Source organism: Salvelinus sp. IW2-2015, linkage group LG18 (assembly GCF_002910315.2).
Source record: "Salvelinus sp. IW2-2015 linkage group LG18, ASM291031v2, whole genome shotgun sequence".
Classification (NCBI taxonomy): Eukaryota; Metazoa; Chordata; class Actinopteri; order Salmoniformes; family Salmonidae; genus Salvelinus; species Salvelinus sp. IW2-2015.
This window is the reverse complement of record NC_036858.1, coordinates 15,630,093-15,642,845: the sequence shown is the minus strand read 5'-3', so window position 1 is coordinate 15,642,845 and position 12,753 is coordinate 15,630,093. Positions and strand designations below refer to the sequence as shown.

At 41.4% G+C, this 12,753-nt stretch overlaps 1 protein-coding gene across 3 annotated transcripts in view; it reads right to left on the bottom strand.

Moving 5' to 3' along the window:
* LOC111978358 (7-methylguanosine phosphate-specific 5'-nucleotidase) overlaps positions 1–12,753 on the bottom strand; it is an 18,150-nt gene extending 5,397 nt beyond the window's left edge. For 2 of the 3 annotated variants that reach the window (XR_002879154.2, XM_024008377.2), the window contains exons 1-7: positions 12,513–12,751; positions 11,289–11,363; positions 9,438–9,536; positions 5,186–5,255; positions 4,897–4,943; positions 4,683–4,768; positions 4,400–4,489 (exon numbers count right to left, since the gene is read on the bottom strand). Coding sequence is in view for 2 of the 3 variants with exons in the window: in XM_024008377.2 (XP_023864145.1) it covers positions 4,400–4,489; positions 4,683–4,768; positions 4,897–4,943; positions 5,186–5,255; positions 9,438–9,536; positions 11,289–11,363; positions 12,513–12,515 (470 nt within the window). In the remaining variant the exon portion in view is untranslated. Of the gene's footprint in view, positions 1–4,399; positions 4,490–4,682; positions 4,769–4,896; positions 4,944–5,185; positions 5,256–9,437; positions 9,537–11,288; positions 11,364–12,512 lie in introns of all 3 variants that reach the window. The other variant, XM_024008378.2, reaches the window with a different exon arrangement.

The following is a 12,753-nucleotide window of genomic DNA, read 5'->3' as shown; positions in this document are numbered from 1 at the left end:
ACTAAATGCATGCTCTTCAACCGATCGCTGCCCGCACCTGCCCGCCCGTACAGCATCACTACTCTGGACGGTTCTGACTTAGGTATTTGTAGTTATCCACATATTCTAGGTGTCTGGTTAGACTGTAAACTCTCCTTCCAGACTCACATTAAGCATCTCCAATAAAAAATGTAATCTAGAATCCGCTTCCTATTTTGCATCAAAGCATCCTTCACTCATGCTGCCAAACATACCCTCGTAAAACTGACTATCACACCGATCCTTGACTTCGACGATGTCATTTACAAAATAGCCTCCAACACTCTACTCAGCAAATTGGATGCAGTCCATAACAGTGCCATCAGTTTTGTCACCAAAGCCCCATATATTACCCACCACTGCGACCTGTATGCTCTCGTTGGCTGGCCCTCGCTTCATATTCGTTGCCAAACCCACTGGCTCCAGGTCATCTATAAGTCTTTGCTAGGTAAAGCCCCGCCTTATCTCAGCTCACTGGTCACCATAGCAGCACCCACCCGTAGCACGCGCTCCAGCAGGTATATTTCACTGGTCACCCCCAAAGCCATTTCCTCCTTTAGCTGCCTTTCCTTCCAGCTCTCTGCTGCCAATGACTGGAACGAACTGCAAAAATCACTGAAGCTGGAGACTCATATCTCCCTCACTAACTTTAAGCACCAGCTGTCAGAGCAGCGCACAGATCACTGCACCTGTACATAGCCCATCTGTAAATAGTCCATCCAACTACCTCATCCTCATACTGTTATTTATTTATTTTGCTCCTTTGCACCCCAGTATCTCTACTTGCACATTCATCATCTGCACATCTATCACTCCAGTGTTTAATTGCTATATTGTAATTATTTTGCCACTATGGCCGATTTATTGCCTTACCTCCCTAATCTTACTACGTTTGCACACACTGTATATAGATTTTTCTATTGTGTTATTGACTGTACGTTTGTTTATCCCATGTGTAACTCAGTGTTGTTTGTGTCGCACTGCTTTGCTTTATCTTGGCCAGGTCGCAGATGTAAATGAGAACTTGTTCTCAACTAGCCTACCTGGTTAAATAAAGGTGAAATATTTTTATTTTTTTTAAATGAAGTAATTCAATCATCTTGTCAATAGGAGTAATCAGCTCAGTCATTTTTTGTAACAATGAATTGCCTTACTTGAAGGTACCTATAAAAATTTAGGTGGGATATAATGAATTCCTCCTGGATTTCTTGAAATTATTTCAAAATTGAGTCTTTGAATAGTTGAGAGACTCTACCAAGCACTCTTCCCATTCCCTAAATCCTTGGGACATAGTAACAGGAAGAAAGGCTGGGTTGTGGAATAAAGGCGAGTATCTAGAAATGTCATTACTCAGTTTATATTGGCGTTGAACCTCCCTCAATGTAAGAGTAATAATTGGGTTTTGTTTAATACTGTCAATAGAAATAGGGTCTGCTATAGAGAGAAGACATATCACAATATTGACTCTCATTTCAAGCCATGACAAATCCTTTTGGTTGTTGAATCCATGATGCTGTGTGATTAAGTAATATGATTTAAGGTTAGGGAGGCCAAGCCCACCCAATTCTTTGAACTGCTGTAGCGTTTTATAACTAATACGAGCCTTCTTATTTTACCATAAAAAATTTGCCTATTGCTGCATTTAGGCGAGTAAAGGTTTTAACAGGAAGCATTGAAAACAGATAAAGCATTATTCACTGAAACAACTGATTCACATTTTCACTGAAACAACCCGACCTGCTAGAGATATAGGGAGGGGCATCCAACAGTCTTGATCTTCAGTGATTTTACTAATCACGCGGGGGTAGTTCAAAGCATATAGTTTCCCATAGTCTGACGTAATATTTTCACAAGTAACGCATGCTTGTCTTTGATACTTGAGGGTGCATCACCAAATGTCACCATAGCAATAGTTTACCAACGTTAATTTTAAAGCCTGATATAGCACTATTATTCACTTATTCATTTGGGGCGGCAGGGTAGCCTAGTGGTGGACTAGTAACCGAAAGGTTGCAAGTTCAAATCCCCGAGCAGACAAGGTACAATATGTCGTTCTGCCCTTGAACAGGCAGTTAACCCACTGTTCATAGGCCGTCATTGAAAATAAGAATTTGTTCTTAACCGACTTGCCTAGTTAAATAAAGGTTAAATAAAAATGTATATTTGGAATCGTTGTCTCAGCCTCTTATGTACAGGATGACATTGTCTGCATATAGAGATATCTTGTGTTCATTTGGCCCCACCTGCAAACCATGAATGTTTATGGCGCTTCTGCCAGTTCGAGAGTGGCGAGAGGCAATCTCCTTGACGATTTGCTCATTGTAGTTCTAACAGATGATTTTGGACTTGAATATATCAACTCTATCCATTTTTTTTTTTTTTATGCTCCCCCAAACTTCTTTAACGTTGCAAAAGACCCAGTCAACGTGGTGAAATGCCTTTTCTGCATCTCGAGATAGTATAACTGTTTGTTTGAGTTGGGTTTTAGAGTAATTGATAATATTCAGAAGTCGTCTTATATTCGACGTTGAGTGACGTCCTTTAATGAACCCGGTTTGATCTGGATTTATTAACCTCTCAACTATTTTTGTTAAAATCTTAGTAAGGATTTTAGAGTCACATTTTAGTAAATTTACTGGTCTGTGGGAACCAGTCTAGTGGGTCCTTACCTGGCTTCTTTAATAGGGTGACGGTTGCTTCGATTTTTTGCTTTTTAATGGCAGTCGCTCTTTAAAACTTCAAAATTGTGAACTATCGCTTTTAATACTGAGCATAGTGTGGGTGTGTTGGGAGTAGGGTGAAGTTGCCCCTTGACGCTAATATTGGGTCAGCATTTCCCCAACTTGTTTAAGGTTAGGATTGGGGGAGAGGAAGCTGATCCCTGTACCTAGGGGAGACTTAAGCCTGTTACCAACCCTTAGTCAATCTTTTGGAAGAAAATGTGTTTGACCAGACACAATGCCATTTCACAGTAAACAAATGAACAACAGATTTTCAGCAAGCTTATAGGGAGGGCATTCAACATGTACGGCACTTACACAAATGACTGATGATTGGCTGAGAGAAATTGATAAAAGGATTGTGGAAGCTGTTTTGTTTGACTTCAGTGCAGCTTTTGACATTATCGATTATAATCTGCTGCTAGTAAAACATGTGTGGTGGATCAACAGTTACCCGTCTAACAGAACACAGAGGGTGTTCTTTAATGGAAGCGTCTCCAACATGAGTCAGGTATTCCCCAGGGCAGCTGTCTAGGCCCCTTTTTTCAATCTTTACTAATGACCTGTCACTGGCTCTGAGTAAAGCCTGTGTGTCTATGTATGCTGATGAGTAAACACTATACACGTCAGCTACCACAGAAAGTGAAATCACTGCAACACTTAAGAGCTACAGTCAGTTTCAGAATGGGTGGCAAGACATAAGTCAGTCCTAAATATAAAAAATATATAAAAGTATTGTATTTGGGACAAATCATTCACTAAAGCCTAACCTAAACCTCAACTACATATTGTAATGAATAATGTGGAAATTGAGCAAGTTGAGGAGACTAAACTGCTTGGTGTAACCCTGGATTGTAAACGGTCATGGTCAAAACACATTGATGCAACAGTAGCTAAGATGGAGTGAGGTATGTCCATAATAAAGCGCTACTCTGCCTTCTTAACAACGCTATCAACAAGGCAGGTCCTACAGACCCTAGTTTTGTCACACCTGGATTACTGCCCAGTCTTGTGGTCTGGTGCCACAAAGAGGGATTCAGGAAAAGTATACTGACCAAAAATATAAACGCAACAATTTAAAAGATTTTGCTGAGTTACAGTTCATGTAAGGAAATCAGCCAATTGAAATAAAAAAGGTCCTAATCTATAGATTTCACATGACTGGGCATAGGCCCACCCACTGGGGAGCCAGACCCAGCCAATCAGAATGAGTTTTTCCCCACTAAAGGGCTTTATTACAGACAGAAATACTACTCAGCAACCCCCCCCCTCCCCCGACGATCCCACTGGGGAAGAATGTGGAGATCCCGGGCTGGCGTGGTTAGATGTGGTCTGCAGTTGAGGCCGGTTGGACGTACTGTCAAATTCTCTAAAACGACGTTGGAGGTGGCTTATGGTAGAGAAATTAAGGTTAAATTGTCTGCCAACAGCTCTGGTGGACATTCCTTCAGTCAGCATGCTAATTGCACACTTCCTCAAAACCTGAGACATCTGTGGTGTTGTAAATATGTGGTAGTAGAGTAGTGACCTGAGGGCACACATTCAATGTGTTGTGAAATCTGTTGTAATGTTTATAAAATTGTATAACTGCCTTGGCAGCAGCTCATGGGGACCCATAAATACTTCACCCTGGAGTGTTCAGAGTCCTACAGTGATCTGACCTGAGCATGGCACTGGACTGCTTCACTGCCTGAGCCAGCAGGTCCCTCCTGATCTTCTGTTGGATCAGCAGCTCATGGACACTGGTCCACCTGCAATGAAAAACCCAGGACACTGAGTTAGTGTTCCACTTAAATGACCACTTAGCGACCTAACATACACATAAAAAAATGGAAATTAGATTAAACTGTACGGTAGACACCTTTTGGCATGAAACCAGAAAGAGAGGCTGAATATGTTTAGGTGTAGTGTGAGGTGGATACTGCCAGTCTGCCAGCCACTCACCACTCCACCATGTGAGGAAGCTTCTCCTCAACGGTGCGAGTTGCGTCGATCTCAATGGGGTAGTAGGTATTCAACAACTCCCTAATCTACATGGAAGGGAAAAGCGTGTGAGAGAGAAAACAAAATATCTCAATAGAGAATTGACTTTTTCCTACTGTCTCAGAGGAACATTAACTTCCTCTGAGTCCTCTCCTGGTTTTGTGATTGTACTCACCATTTTCTTACAGGCGTCATTGATGAGCAAGTCGTTATCCAGGATATCTTAAATGGTGGGAAAGAAAATGGTAAGGGACTATATCTAATTGCACTTCAAAATAACTACTTTTGTAATCGCTTGGTATAATGATCCAGGGTAGTGTTCATTACGGCACGCAACAGAAAACGTTTTGTAAGGAAAAATTAAAATGAGTTTCTTATTGGACAAATCTAGGACCCTCGGTTTTCTTCCCTTGGTGCCTAATGAACACGACCCAAGTCTTGGTGATGGGGAACTGTGTACTCACTGTGAGTGGTGGGGCACCTCTTCCCGTTGTGGGCAAATCTGCTGAGGGTCATGTCAAAGTCCGAGATCACCTGTAGATACCAGGCATTGCTAAGAAGGGAGTCCTTTCCACTCATACACATGATTTGAAAAACGATTATTCAGGAGTCGGTAGAGACATGAATAAATATGTAAAGTGCGATATCACTAGTGAATTAAACAGGGTAATGTTCCCGTGAATGGATAGGCGTTTCCCTCTCCATAGTTTCAAGATGATCCATTTAGATAAGTTTTCTATCAAAGTTAATGATTGCAAGATCGCTCAACTTTTCCGGGATATGTACACCAAGCACATCGACTTCACCATTTAAAAATCGGGAGACAACATGGCCATTTAAAGTCTATCTTTTAGAGACCCAATCCATTAATAGTACACTTATCATAGTTGGGTTTTAGACTAGAGAAACTGGAGAAATTATCCGGGTCCTCAATGAGGCCCTTTCAAGGTTGGAGATTGAGGACTCAAGAGAACTTGAATCATCGGCGTACATTGATACTTCTGTCTCTAATCCATACATTTTTACCCCTTAATGTTATCATTAGATCTGATTTTTAAAGCTAGCCGTTCAATAGCCATAATAAGTAGTTATGGTGAGAGTGCAACCTTATTTTACGCCTCTTGACAATTCAAAGTTATCAGAGAATGAATTGTTATTTATTATTTTACATAAAGGATTGTTGTACATGACTTTTACCAATCTTAAGAGAGATTCTCCAAAATGTATCAAATCCGGGCACTTAAACAGATTCTAGATGTAGAGAATCAAATGCTTTCTCAAAACCTACTATAAATATATTACGCCTGGTTTCCCTGCATTCTAATAGTTTTCATTATTTCTAGGAGGTATCTAATGTTGTCTCCCATATATCTTCCTTTTAAGAATTCTATGAGCAATACATTTAGCCAATATTTTTGTGTCGCAACATTTAATGGTGAGGAGCCTCCCTATTTTTTTATTTTATTTTTATAGACGGCGTCTTTGTATTGCCCCCCTGGCTCCTGCTTCAGTCGCAGGGAGATCAGTCTCTCTTTTTGTGTATCCGACAATTTGCCATTTATACAGTGCCTTCGGAAAGTATTCAGACCCCTTTACTTTTTCGAATCAAATTTTATTAGTCACATGCGCCGAATACAACAGGTATAGATAGACCTTACAGTGAAATGCTTACTTACTAACCAACAGTGCAGTTTCAAAAAATACAGATAAGAATAAGACATAAAAGTAACAAGAAAATAAGAATATATACGGGGGGTGCCGGTACAGAGTCAATGTGCGGGGGCACCGGTTAGTTGAGGTAGTATGTACATGTAGGTAGAGTTAATTAAAGTGACTGTGCATAGATGACAACAGAGAGTGGCAGTGGTGTGGAGATGGGAGGGGGGGGTGCAAATAGTCCGGGTAGCCATTTGACTAGATGTTCAGGAGTCTTATGGCTTGGGGGTAGAAGCTGTTTAGAAGCCTCTTGGACCTTTTACACATTTTGTTATGTTAAAGCCTTGATTGATTCAATCATCCCCCCCCCCCCTCAATATACACACAATACCCCATAATGACAAACCATTTTTTTGTTGCTAATTTATAAATGTGAAATATCACATTTACATAAGTATTCAGACCCTTTACTCAGTACTTTGTTGAAGCACCTTTGGCAGCAATTACAGCATTGAGTCTTCTTGGGTATGATGCTACAAGCTTGGCGGACCTGTATTTGGGGAGTTTCTCCCATTCTTCTCTGCAAATCCTCTCAAGCTCTGTCAGGTTGGATGGGGAGTGTTGCTGCAGAGCTATTTTCAGGTCTCTCCAGAAATGTTCGATCAGGTTCAAGTCCGAGCTCTGGCTGGGCCACTCAAGGACATTCAGAGACTTGTCCCGAAGCCACTCCTGCGTTGTCTTGGCTGATGTGCTTATGGTTGTTGTCCTGTTAGATAGTGAACCTTTGCCCAAATCTGAGGTCCTGAGCACTCTGAAGCAGTTTTTCATCAAGGATCTCTCTGTACTTTGCTCCGTTCATCTTTTCCTCGATCCGAACTAGTCTTCCAGTCCCTGCCGCTGAAAAACATCCCCACAGCATGATGCTGCAACCACCATGCGTCACCGTAGGGATGGTGCCAGGGTTCCTCCAAACGTGACACTTGGCATTCAGGCCAAAGAGTTCAATCTTGGTTTCATCAGACCAGAGCATCTTGTTTCTCATCGTCAGAGTCTTTAGGTGCCTTTTGGCAAACTCCAAGCGGGTTGTCATGTGTCTTTTACTGAGGAGTGGCTTCCGTCTGGTCACTCTAGCATAAAGGCCTATTGGTGGAGTGCTGCAGAGATGGTTGTCCTTCTGGAAGGTTCTCCCATCTCCACAGAGGAACTCTGGAGCTCTGTCAGTGGCAATCGGGCTCTTGGTTACCTCCCTGACCAAGGCCCTTCTCTCCCGATTGCTCAGTTTGGCTGGGCAGCGAGCTCGAGGAAGAGTCTTGGTGGTTCCAAACTTTTTCCATTTAAGAATGACGGAGGCCACTGTGTTCTTGGGGAACTTCAATGCTGCAGACATTTTTGGTACCCTTCAGATCTGTGCCTCAACACAATCCTGTCTCGGAGCTCTACGGACAATTCCTTCGACCTCATGGTTTGGTTTTTGCTCTGACCTTATTGCAGTGTACAGTATTTAGCCCATCTCCGTGACTCCATCACCGCTTGGTATGGAAACTGCTTGGCATCCGACCGCAAGGCGCTACAGAGGGTAATGCGTATGACCCAGTACATCACTGGGGCCGAGCTCCCTGCTATCCAGGACCTTGATACCAGGCAGTGTCAGAGGAAGGCCCTAAAAACTGTTAAAGACTCCAGCCACACAAGTCATAGACTGCTCTCTCTGCTACGGCACGGCAAGCGGTACCGATGCACCAAATCTGGAATCAACAAGACCCTGAACAGCTTCTAAACCCCTAAGCTATAAGACTGCTAAATAGTTAACCGGAATATCTGCATTGACCCTTTTTGCAACTCTTTTGACTGTTCACATATGCTGCTGTTACTGTTTATCACACTGCTGCTACTCTCTGTTAATCATATATGCAGTCACTTTAACTATACATTCATGTACATACTACCTCAATTAGCCCGACTAACCGGTGCGCCCGCACATTGGCTACCCGGACTATCTGCATTGTGTCCCGCCACCCACCACCCGCCAACCCCTCTTTTACGCTACTGCTACTCTCTGTTTATCATATATGCAGTCACTTTAACCATATCTACATGTACATACTACCTCAATTAGCCCGACTAACCGGTGCCTGTATATAACCTCGCTACTGTTATAGCCTTGCTACTGTAATTTTTCACTGTCTTTTTACTGTTGTTTTTATTTCTTTACTTATCTATTGTTCACGTAATAGCTATTTTTTACTTATAAACTGCACTGTTGGTTAGGGCTTGTAAGTAAGCATTTCACTGTAAGGTCTACCTGTTGTATTCGGCGCATGTGACAAATGAACTTTGATTTGATTTATTATCTCTCCCGTTGCCTTGTCACTTTATCCCTACCTACATATCTACCTCAATTACCTCGTACCCGTGCACATCGACTTGGTACTGGTACCCCGTGTATATAGCCAAGTTATCGTTACTCATTGTGTACTTATTCCTTGTTATTATTTTTACTATTTCTTGTTTTCTCTCTGCATTGTTGGGAAGGGCCCGTAAGTAACCATTCCACTGTTAGTCTACACCTGTCATATACAAAGCATGTGACAACACTTTTTTTTATTTGAACAGTTGTTCCATCCCCGAGCCCAGCTCAAAGACTAGACTTGCTATGTAAATGCGCATACCGTTGTAGCTGTTTGCGAGGCGCACCAAAATTGAGCAGGGATGGAAAAACTTGATAAGCCAATGTCTAGTCCTGGCTGATGGTGCTCGGTTACCCCCCTTTCCCCACAACACACACACGCTGGTCCACCGTGGAGACCATTCTTCCCCGGCACCTCGGTGCAGTCAGACCATTATGATTATGCTGTGCCGTCAGGGCCACAGTATTCTGCCCCCTCTGTTATTGTGTGAGTGCGACCCCTCCCCTATCGTCACGGATGGTACTCAGAAGTGTTTGCTAAATTTCTACTCATACACACAAAAACTCTTGTGGGGAGCTATTGCAGTGTGCTTTTTTTGGCTAGGTCTAAGTGACCTTTGACCCTGTATACAGTACTTCTGGCCAGTGGTTACCTGGAGGGCATCTGGCCCGGCTCGTTGCATGGCCTGTATGGTCTCCTCCACTCTGCTGCGGTCCCTCATCAGCACAGAGGCCTTGGCCAGCTCTGGGATCTGGGGAATAAGGAGAAGACAGGCGTTGGATACCTGTACCAGTGGTGACCATTCCACGTGGGGGTTGAGGAAGGACGGGCGGAGGGATGGGGGGACTAGAGTCAGTAGATTATACTACAAGGCTCTACACCGCTAATTCATGGATAAAGTAATGCATTTACTACAGTACCAAAACACTCCTATGATGAAGCTTAAAACAAAGCGGCCGGAAGTAAATCAATCACTGGCCAGAAGTAAGTCAACAGGGCAAATCAACACTATTTAATTGGAATGAATGGATTAGTGAAATGTGTTCAGTATGGACAATAAGATGAATGTGGCTCTATAAAATCGCAAACAAATTGTACGAGGCTATTTCTGCATTCAAAGCCCGTATTTCAACCTCCCGAAATCTCACACACATATCTTTAGTAGAGTCTGAATCCAAAATAATAATACAAATCCCACACCTGCTATTGTTGCTATCAACCTGTAGGGGGCGCAAAAGGACAAATGTAGAAAATAGGGGACAACGCTAACCCACATAGGCCTACTTGAATACACTGTGGTTAATTTTGAGATACTACTCCCGCCACCACGTTAACACCATATGTATCATGCGTCACTCTGCACGCTGAGCTAATTGCTTTAATTTACTAGTCAACTACAGAGCCTGCATTTAAAATGTAGCCGATTTCTTCCAAGTTAGTAATACTAGACTACACACGAAGACCTATTTTTACCATTACAAAGCCACTACACAGCCTAGGTTGACTTAAAGAGAAAAATAGGAGGGTAGGATACAATTATTCCAAATCCACACAGTTTGCAGTTATTAACTTATTATAGACCCGGTCTGGGCCCGGTTCCCCAAAAGCATCGTAAGGAAAAATTCATAATTTGAACCTTCATAGGAGCATTGTTAAGTCTCCAAGCTGTTTCCCAAAACCATCATTATTAACGTTGCACTTGTAATCTAAAGCCTGCCTCCGACCACTCGTAGAATAACTAAGTGAGTCTTTCAACGCTTTTTTTGCCCTCCCGTGTCACTTTATACATCTCCGCTAAACATAGAATCTCCGTGACCGCCGACATCTTCAGGACAAAGTTGACTACAAATACAAAGTTGCCAATGTCTTTGCAATTGATACAAACTACTAAGTGACGTATTACAATGAAAACCGAGACGACTGCAATAAAATATAAATATGGTAGGCTATAGGCCTATTTCAATCATATTTCATGTTCAATAAATGTAGTTATATTTAGCTACTTGTAGGCTACTGTCTGTAATCTCAATATATTTAATGATGTGTAGCCTAACATGTGCACAATGATGCGCCAAATCGGTGATTTAGTGAATTTTTATAGAGTAAGCATTAGAATACGCCACCTCAATATTTGCAGACGGGGTAATATCTCTCTAGCGGCTGATACGTCATCAGTATTGTGAAATAATTCAAATATTAAGGCATGATTTGAATTGAGGATGCGGATACAAGAGCAGCACTGCCTTTCTTTCGATCCTATCAGCATCGACACATGCTCCAACGACATGCGTTTCCCAAATCACCAAATACAGTGCATTCTAATAGGCTACAAATAGTGTGGAATTCGAACAGTTTAGATGCATATTGTAAATCCAAAGGAGAGACTGTCAGACAAAATGCATGCAGTTACTAAATAGCAGAGATGGATTTGGATGAATTAACTGTACTAGGCATGGGTAAAAAGCAGAGCAGTAAACAACAATAGAACGGAGAACTGTCTGACCTCAGACTTTGTCAGCTGGTGCCAGATTGCTAGGGCAGTCCTTATTGGCAAATATATCCAGGGGATGTGGTATATCTGAGCCAAGAACCAGGGAGAGAGGTATTAGCTAATTAATGGTATTCATGGAACAGGAGACATCATCACCCAGTCACTGATGTCTCATGGCAGAGCGGAGAAAAAAACATGCTTAGCTTATCCAATTTATATTAAAAGGGCATTTCCGGCACTTTTCAACCTCATTCATCAGCCCCAGCACCAAACCAGTGTCTACATATGTGAAAACAATGTGTTTCTATGATTTGTGTTTAAAAAGATAAGGTAAAAAAAATGATTCTCTGTGATATCAAAGGGTAGGATTAAAAGTTTAAAAAATATATTTTTTTAAACCTGCAACGGGTTTCTATCCAAGCACGTCTCCGCGAATCTCATAGTTTGAAAATCACTGTTTTAAAAGTTTTAACTTTTGTTGTAGACTAACAGTGAAATGCTTACTTAATTTTTATTTAAATTTTAACTTTATATATATATCTTTCTACAAAACTTAGAAATGTACCGTTTTCACATATGACATTGTTCTGGAGATAATGAAAATGAGGTTGAAATGTGGTGGAGTTACCGTTTAACAGTCATTCTACTCAAGATACCCTGAGTATAAATGTACCGTTTTCACATATGACATTGTTCTGGAGATAATGAAAATGAGGTTGAAATGTGGTGGAGTTACCGTTTAACAGTCATTCTACTCAAGATACCCCAATACAAAACAAACATTTGCCAATATGAATTGAGATAATGTCAATTACTTTTGTCAGTAATAAGATGACTACAGGCATGTACATTGCTAGCTAGATGTAATAACTAGCTATGTGTGTTCTCTGTAGTTTGAGAACATTTGAAATAATTTCCATATGTTTGCAATAAATTATATTTCCCTCACTTTTTAACATCCTTCCTTGGTAAATATGGCATTATTACGTTGTGCTCATCATTCCAATTCAAAACAATATGGTAAACAACCGTAGCTAACCTAGCAAAGTGTGTGGTTACCTTGCACTGCTATCCAAAATAACGCAAACCAACGAGATGTTTCTCTCGGTAAGCCATTAGAAATCTAGTGTCCCTTGTTTTTTGTTGTGCAATCTTGCCAGTAGTGCATAGGAATAACCAATGGCAATGCTATCTATCTAGCTACGTTAGATATTTAACAGTCCAAGAGACACTTACCATTTTCAGACGCTAGCTAGCTAGCTAACTAGACAAACTGGTATGCAGTGAGCAATAAACATACGTATTTGCAATACATCAATGAAAGGTTGGTTTGAGTAAATGTAGCTACAACTAATTGGTTTGAGTAAATGCTACTAATCAGAAACAGAATACTGTTAGCTAGCTAGCTTGCCAGCTAGATTTATTTACATGTCAAAATCTTGTTGCACCTGCAGTCCTCCCTCTGAAACAGACTAAC